Source organism: Morus notabilis, unplaced genomic scaffold (assembly GCF_000414095.1).
Source record: "Morus notabilis unplaced genomic scaffold, ASM41409v2 Scaffold1867, whole genome shotgun sequence".
Taxonomy (NCBI): Eukaryota; Viridiplantae; Streptophyta; class Magnoliopsida; order Rosales; family Moraceae; genus Morus; species Morus notabilis.
The window spans coordinates 1,291-10,317 of NW_010359593.1; the positions used below are offsets into that span (position 1 = coordinate 1,291).

Here is a 9,027-nt window from a genome sequence, read left to right on the forward strand (position 1 = left end):
ATGAAATGGGACATGGATCAGGGGACACAAGGATCGATTCAGGTTTTTTATGCCTGCATATCGGTCCTCAAGAGTCTTACCAAACTTTGGCATCATGTAACAAACCATCAATCATTCATTACCAACATCCATAATTGAAAAGTTTTTAGACGAGCAGATAATAATATGAAAGGAAACTGAGAGAAGCCCCAGTACTTTCCTGCCTAGGGTAAAGGATTCTGGATTATAGAAATTGTAGTTCTTTATCACATCAAAATTATCATGTGGACTCTAGATTCAATACTAGTTTCCAATCCACAAGGATTCCATAGACAATGAGGACTCAAGAAAATTCTACCAGCATTCAAAACCAAGTGCTACTCAGCGTCTAACCTTAACGATACGATGTAAATGCCCCCCAAAATTAAGCGGATTGAGACAAGGAATCCAATCAATGATTATATGAAACCAAATACTCAAATCCCAAATAACTTACTCGAGTATAATATGATATTTGCATCTTCAGTTCACTCAAGAAATTCCACAGAGACACTTTCTTCAAACAAAGCAAAACATCATTAGACTTGATGCATGAATATGGAAAAAGGGTCATCTACAATTTAGCATACAAGGCTCATCCGAGTGATAGAGATAAGAAAAGAATCAGCTTTGAAAGAAAGCAACGAGAAAAGAAACACAACAAAAACATATTTTTTTTCTTTTTCTTTTTCTTTTTCCCCTTTACTATAGAATAAATTTTAGTTGTACAAACCTAAAGGTCCTAGACAAGTAAACAACCATCCAACTTAGAGGACACTCTTTGCGATTTTGACATGGTTCAGCAATCACACATGCTGAACTAAGGAGCTTCTGACCCTCGGAATTTAACGTCATAAAGTTGTTTCAATTTGAACACTTCAAAGAAAAATCCGTGAAGCAGAAGATTTCATAGGCTCAACCATTTTACTTCAGTGTTTTCTCTTACAAAAATTTTAAATTTCAGTGCAAATTTTCTATTCAAACATGTGAAAAGGAATTGTAATGCCAATTCAAATCTTGATTCAATTAGATTAACATAAATACGAATTGAGACACATTGAGATAACAAATGCCAGTTACATCTTTTCTAATCAATAACCAATATTAAGACATTATATTGCACACAAATTGATGAGCATCACAAAGGCAATTATCAAACAATTAACTGTAAATTCTTCTCATAACATAAACAAAAACCTGGAAATTAACCAATTCAGCTAAATCACTTGAACAAAAAGGCCTAATTAGCCAGAAATTCATACAAATTCAATGAAACAAAAAGTGTTCCTATTTTCGTAAGAGAAAAGAAACCAATTTTAACTTCATAAAAAAGCACTTAATTGGAGATTCCAAAAGTAATATTCGGTAATTCAAATACTAAAAAGAAGAAAAGTAACCTAATCTGTGAATCCGATCAACTGGTCTTCGGATCGGGCATGGGGAACAATCCAGCGCTGGCACCTCTCGGCGGCGAAAACCCTAGAAACTTCTGCAGATTAGTCCGAATGCTAATCGAGCAGAGGAAGTACAAGAACGCCATGGAACAGTCGGTCGGATCGTTGCCTTGCAAACCTCGGTGGCTCATCTTCATCACCAATCCGAACGGCTTAAACGGCAATTTGGCGACGACTTTGCCTTCGAAGAGCGAATTGAGGAGTCCGAAGACGACGAAGAGGACGAGGGCGACGACGGCGCCGGACTTGAACTTAAAGAGGGAGAGATCGCGGCTGGATTCCTTGAGGCTGGTCTCGACGCGGTCGATCTTCTTGGTCTTGGACTTCTTGGCGGCGATCTTGGCCGATTCGGTCTTCATGGTCTCGAGCTTCTTGGCGGCCTTGTCAATGGAGGATCGGAGGGATTTGTAGGAGTTGGTGCGGTAGATGAGGAGCCACGAGATGGCCTCGCAGACGACGGCGGTGCAAATCGAGATCCCCACCACCCTCAGGCTGTCGGAGTACTTCAGCGACGCGAGCATCGAGGGCAACGCCATGAGGGAAAATTTGCCGAGAAAGTGGGAGAAAGTGCGAGAAAATTGGCGTGGCTTTAATCTGATTCGCTTGCTTGTTCTCTGATTTAGCCCCCAAACTACGGGTAAATTAAGTAAAAAGTGTGTTTAAGTAAATAAATTATAAAAAAAAATTAAGTAAATATGCCGCACATCAGTTATTTTACGTTATCAATTATGTTTTTAAGAGTTTTTTTCTCTTCTTTCACTTCTATTTCACGCTATTTTCTTCTCTCAGCCGTCTTTTATTTCTTCTCTTCTCAAGTTCTCGTCGTCGCACAACCTCATTAACATTATTATCTTGCCAATTTAATGTTTTTTTCTCGTCCAAAATGAAGTTTGAAGAAGAGCTACTAAGTAAGTCTTTTTTTTTTTTTTTCTATATCTCTCATGGTGTTTTTTATTGTTGTTCATTTTTAAGATGGGAATGTAGTGAAAAATATTAAAAAAACCATTAAATTAGTAATTTTACATGGTAAAAGACCGGTTTTCATTGTCTGATATGATGAATATCTGTTGGGTTTAGAAAAAAAAATGTTTGTTTTTGGTCTATTCTTAGTTTGTTCTTGGTCTGTTCTTAGTCTGTTCTTATAACATGGTCTGTTCTTGGTATGTTCTTATACATGGTCGGTTTGTGGTTTGTTCTTGGTCTGTTCTTATTGCACGGTCGGTTCTTAATATGTTCTTATTGCACAGTCAGTTCGTAATTTGTTCATGGTATGTTCTTATTATATGGTATGTTGTTGGTCTGTTGTTGGTCTGTTCTTAGTCTGTTCTTGGTCTAGTCATTCGGTTATTGGTATGGTTATTCTGAGCAGTCTGGTCTTATTTTATATCATGTTTAATTATACGTTTTTATAAATTGATAGTTTTTTTGCCTTTTTTTTATTTTGTAGGAACACTTTTTTATGGTATGTTCTCATTATATGTTCTGTTCTTGATATGTTCTTATTATATGGTATGTTCTTAGTTTGCTCGTGGTGTCTTTGGTTTGGTTTAATGGCATATTATTATCTTGATTAAATTTTTGTAGTTTTAAAATCTAAATAATGCCTCGGTGGAGGATTTTTTTTTACATTAAACAAAAATGGGAGGAGAATGAAAGTTGTTAGGTGTGGCATACAGACTGTAATTTGATTGGCGTATATATGGATGAGAATGATACTCTCGAAACCTTTGTTGATAAGATTTGTTAAAAATGTGGAATTGATGGACCAAAACATTCCTTCCAGTTATCATGGGTACCGAATTTGAAATAGAAATCGTTGCCCGTTGTAATAAAAGACAATGATGATTTGTTATTTTTCAGGGATATAGCCTACGAGGTACCGCTACATGTGATAGTAGATGAGAAGTTTATGAATCCAAAAGAATATATTGATGGAGTCAAAATTAGGAGAAATCTTTTGCATGACGATTTTTTTTATCGCAATTTTATAGGTATTATAACAACAGATGAGTTTTCGGCTCGTAATGATATTCTACCACAGTCACAACCACAACCAGAGTCACAGCCACAGCTAGAGCCACAACCACTTGCTATTTTAAATTAAGTAGAAGTTGTTGGTCCTTTAGTTTGTATCGACCAGACTGAGTTTGGATCATCTCATAGATCTACCTTCAGTGACGGATCTAATTTAGAAGTTGGTCAGTACTTTACAAGTAAGAATGATTTGAAAGAAAAGCTGCATTTAATTGCTTTAAAGGGGAAGTTTGAGTTTCGAACAACAAAATCAAATAAAGACGTGCTTGTAGTAGAGTGTGTGGATCTGAGTATGTGTTGCGTATCCGGGCCTGCAAATTGAGACTATCAAACATGTTTGTAATCCGCAAGTATAATGGTGTTCACTCTTGCTTATTAGAAAAGCGTTCAGTGAAGCACAAGCAAGCAACGTACTCCGTTGTTGGGAGTTGTAACGCCCCGAAGAATTAAACGAGATTAATTAAGGTAATTAAGATTTATTAGTGTGCCTAATCTGGCTTAATTAATTGATTATTGATTAATAAATGTTTCTGACGTGTAAATTTAAATAATTCCAAGGTATTTAAATATTTTCAGTAATTTTATTTTTACCCCAGAGGTGTGTGTGTTGGCACATTTTCTGGACTGTTATTTTAAATACTAGGACACATATTTTTCTTTTCTTTTTCCTTTTCTTTTCTTTTTCTTTCTTTTCCTTCCTTTCCTTTCCTTCCCGAGAACTATCTCTCTCACTCTCACTCACTCTCTCTCTCTCTCTCTCGTTCAAAATCTTCACCGAATCAAACCAGATTTCGAATCGAAGGAAAATTTCAAGAAGTTTTCAACGTCAAGAGAAGGATTTGACGTAAGATTTCTGAAACCTCTCTTGAATCCCAAGTTTTTCATATTTAAAAACTTATTTTTGGTTCGAAATGGATTTTGATGGATTTTGAGTAAAACCATGGTAGAAATTGGAGATCTTAAGTTCTTTGGACTTGATTCAGTACTTAGAACCCGGATCTAGTGATCTTTCTTTGAGATATTTTGATTTGGAACCGAAATTGCAGGTTTTTTAGGCTGATTCCGCGGGTTTTTTCTAGCCCTGCTATTCTTCACAGGTCGACCTATGCGGTCGACCGGACCGGTCAACCTACGCGGTCGACCGGACTGTACTAATTCCACCGGTCGACCTATGCAGTCGACCGAATTGCACACCACTGGTTGACAGGTGGTGTTGCACTGCTCTGTTACCAGTCGACCGGTGTACACGGGGTTTGACCCTGTTTTGCCTGAAAATGTTGTTTTGACATCAGTTTTCGAGGAAACCCCAATTTAGCTTCATTTAGGGACCTAGAGTGAATGGATTAGCTTCTTTAATCCATGTTTTAAGATTGAAAACCCTTAAAATGATGATTTGAAACATGAAATGGTTTGTGAAACTGGTAATTGGATTAAGGCACACTAATAGGAAATCAAAGGGTATAATTGAGATTGAAATTGCTTTAGGAATGTGAATTGAATCCTAAAGCGTTGTTTTGTATCAATGCTAGCTGAGGCCTCGGATTGAGGGGATTGAGGAAGCGAAAACTAGAATAGAGTAACGCTAGCCACCGGTTTGATATTTACGAGGTAGGATTTCTTACCCTTTCCTTTGTGAGCCTGTTTTCAAAAGAATTTTGGCCTTGCAAATGTTTTAAAGAAAGGGCATGTTTGCGAAAGAAAAAAAAATTTAACCCCCATGGCTTGTTGTAGTTCTGGGGAGTATAATGAACTGTTTCATAAAGTTTAATGAATGATTTCTTAAGACAAGAGATCTTGCAAATCAGTAAACCGACTGATGGTCTAGATAGGATGTGGAGAGTGCATCCTTGGGGGTAGGACCCGAAACCCAGCCCAGGGTGATATGGCTTATGCATGTGGTTGTGTAAGTAATTTATCATAGCATAAATTACTTGCTGATGCCTGTAATACAGAGATTTTCAGTTATATTTCCTTTGAGAAAAAGGATGTGAGGTTCCGACTGTTGTGTTGGAACTGAATGTCTTATTTATTCATTTATTTGTTTATTTACTTGTTTACTCATTTATTTACTTATTTACAAAGTTATTTCAAAATATATCCTACTGGACATTTCGCTCACGTTTTATTGTTTTATAAATATCAACCCCTCCCAGGAGACTCTAGAAGCACTGCGGAGTAGCTGAGTAGATTGCTACCACCGGATTTGGTGAGGATTGTAATCATCCTTCCTGTATACAAATGTAAGAATTGTAAATTCTGTAAACTCTAATATTTGGATTTCTAGACTGTGGTTGATGTCTGTAATGTTGTTGACATGTTCATGTATGTACAATACTACATATCCTGTGGGTGAAGCCCTGAACGGTGTTAGAGGCTTAGTTATAAACCTATTGTATTCAGTAATTTATTTTCAGTGAAATGTGGGGCTGGTTTGGGAATTTTCTTAATATTTTAATCTCAATCGCTTTTAACCCGTAATCGAGCCTCCACGTCACAGACCCTGGCTTCGGGGCGTGACAGAGTGGTATCAGAGCCTTAGGTTAAGAAACCACAGGATTGTACATACATGTGTGACATCAGGAATCCACTAAACAGTCTAGTTTCTTTCTAGTAAAAGGAGATGCCGCCGCGTCGTAGATCTGTTAACCAACTGGCACCACAGAATCAAGAGTTCATGGATGCCATGTATGCTGCTTTCCAAGACATGGCCACTCGAGCTCAGAATGAGCGACCGACCAAGGATAGGAAGCATAGTTACTTCCGTGAGTTTAGACGTGCACCTATCCCCATATTCAATAGTGAGGGAGGACCCCAGGAAGCAGAATATTGGTTTGACTCCATAGTTAAGCACTTGAACACTATAAGAGTGCCGAAAGAATATTGGGTAGAATTCGTGGTGTATAAGATGGAAGGTCAAGCGAGTAATTGGTGGAAACAGGTGAGGAGAAGGCTTAATGTCACGGGAATGACTTGGGAGCAGTTTAAAGTTCTCTTCAATGAACAATACTTCCCTCAAAGCTATAGGGATGAAAAGGCAATAAAGTTTATGTCTTTGTTACAGGGTGACATGTCCGTGAGTGAGTATGAGGTTAAATTCAACGATCTGTCCCGGTTTGCACCATCTCTGGTGGAGTCCAAACACCTAAAGTGTCTTAAATTCGAGAAGGGTCTTAAGAATTCCGTAAGGAGACCCTTAGTGGCTCTAAGGATCCAAAATTTCCGAGACCTGGTGGCTGCTGTTATAAGCGTGGAACAGGATAACTTAGCCTATTAGCAAAGTAAGGACGTAGCTGGTCGAGTTTCTGCTTTTGGTGGACTTTCTGCTTCTGGCAGAGTGGTAAAAGAAACTACAATCAAGGATAGATTAGTGGAGAGATGATCAGTGGAGGCAGTAGTTCCTCTGGAAGTGACATAAGTGGTCCTTATAGACCCAAGTGCCATCATTGTGGGCAAGGTTGCCACATTAGGAGGAACTGTCCAAAGCGAAATCAGTAGCCGACTTAGCAATCTCAGAGTGAGGCTTTTTATGGTCAAGAAAGACCACCGCAGTTTGTGCCGCCTTATCAGCCACAACTGCCAATGCCAATGTCATACCCTCATGTGCCAACCTACCATCCACCTTAATACCCATAGTTTCGGCCTCAAACGTCAGGACCAGTGCAGATACCTCCGCCGTAACAATATAGGCCAGGGACACAATGGCCTAACATTGATGATAAAGGAAAGGAAAAAGCATAGGGACAAGCTTACATCCTGACAAGAGGCAGTTTTGGAGGACAAGCCAGCAACACGGTGGTTGAGGGTATGATTCTTATCTCTCATTCTCTAGCACATGTATTGTTTGATACTGGCGCTACCCATTCTTTCATATCAAGTTCTTTCGTACAAACTTTGAAACTGAAGTCTGAGAACTTAGGAACCCCGATGATGTTGAACTCCCCACTGGGATGTGTAGAGGTAATTAGTGTGTGTAGATCATGTGAAATCACGATTGGAGGTGAGCGATTGAGAGCTGACCAGATAATCCTTCCGATGAGTCTGTTTGACATGGTACTCGGAATGGATTGGTTAGTAAGATCTTCTTGGTTCATAATTTCTAGAAATTGGGACCTCAACCCAAACATGATTCCTCCTAAGCCTAACAAGGTCATCCTTTCTCAAGACGCACTTGACAAGATTAGCTTTACGAAAAAAGCTGACAAGGCAATCAGAAACACAAAGTATCTTCTTTCTAAAGAAACGTTAGATGCCCATTAGCTATGTGACGCGAGAACTTTATCTCCTTCTCCAACGCAAACTTTTGATCCAGATGTGTTGTTTAATGGTATGTTTGACGCGACTACCTTAGAGGAATCTTTGAGTGGTACCGGGCCATTGCTTGATCCATCTTGTTCTCTGAATGACATGGAATTATTTTTTAATGACCCTATTTCTGACGTTTGTCAACCTGCTAACCCCGCTATCTTTGACAAAATAGGTATAACTTTATCGGCACTCCCACATGACTTCTTTTTACGCCTGTTATACATATATTTTTGTTATTGATTTTTTATACCTTTTTTTTACAAATATGGCTAGCAAACGTGATTCTGGACTTCCTTCTGAGCATCGTGGTGATGGCTCTCACTCACATGAGCACCACGTGTCTAGACATTTTCCCAGGGACTTAGAATCTCACTTGGCGTCTAGACCCACAAGGCCCCCTAGCCAATCAACCTTTGATCCTGAAATTTTCAAGGAACGGATGAAGAAGCAAAAGTCCTCCTTTGACGTTCCACCTATTGGCCTTAATGTATCAACTTCATTGAATCTTGACTCTCGTGCACCAAATGATCCACTTCCTCCTTCAAGACTAGCAAAAAAGTCTTCAAGTCAAGAACCTGGCCAAACCTCCAAAAATACTTCCACTTTAGATGTTGTAACTGATGGGTTGGTCCGCTTGTCCATCCACCCTTGCCATGTTCCAATGTTGAAAAAGATGGAGAAATTTGTGCCTCGCGATCATATTGACAGAGCTAAAAAATGAGAAGCCCTCAACTTGGCTAATTCAATCGAGCGCCGGATTACTGAAGTAAACCCCCTCTTTTTCTTCATTGAAATTTCCTGAACCCAAATTGGGCTTAGCTTTATATCTCTCCTTCTTTTTTAATGTTGGGATTTTCTGAGCCTAAATTGTGCTTAGACTCCTCTTTTTTGTAAAAGTAATTACACTAAAATTAAAGGAATCACAGGATAGTCTAAAGGCGACTCAAGAGAAATTGCTTCAATTTGAGAAATTGGTTGCGCAGACAGAAAGCATCTTAGATGGTTGGAAAGCTAAATACAATGCTCTTCTAACCTCCTCTGAAAATGATAGGAAGACTCTTGTGGAGACTAAAGCTGCTCTTGATATGTCTCTAAGGGAACTTGAGCGAGTGAAGAAGGATTTGGAGCTCTGCCATGCCAAGTACGAGGCTGATAAAGTCGACCTTACTGAAGATGAGTTCTGGAAAGACTACGAAGAAGCCAAGAAGGCAATCAT

General features: G+C 38.9%; 2 protein-coding genes across 2 annotated transcripts; one reads left to right on the forward strand and one right to left on the reverse strand.

Moving 5' to 3' along the window:
- Positions 1-1,256: 1,256 nt before the first annotated feature.
- On the reverse strand, positions 1,257-2,094 carry LOC21384278 (calcium load-activated calcium channel). Its single transcript, XM_010094864.2, has one exon. It carries the CDS (start codon positions 2,006-2,008, stop codon positions 1,433-1,435), a length of 576 nt encoding a protein of 191 aa, XP_010093166.1. The 5' UTR covers positions 2,009-2,094; the 3' UTR covers positions 1,257-1,432.
- A 4,032-nt stretch (positions 2,095-6,126) lies between these two features.
- On the forward strand, positions 6,127-6,780 carry LOC112090949. The gene has a single exon (XM_024163461.1). It carries the CDS (start codon positions 6,127-6,129, stop codon positions 6,778-6,780), a length of 654 nt encoding a protein of 217 aa, XP_024019229.1.
- Positions 6,781-9,027: the final 2,247 nt, after the last annotated feature.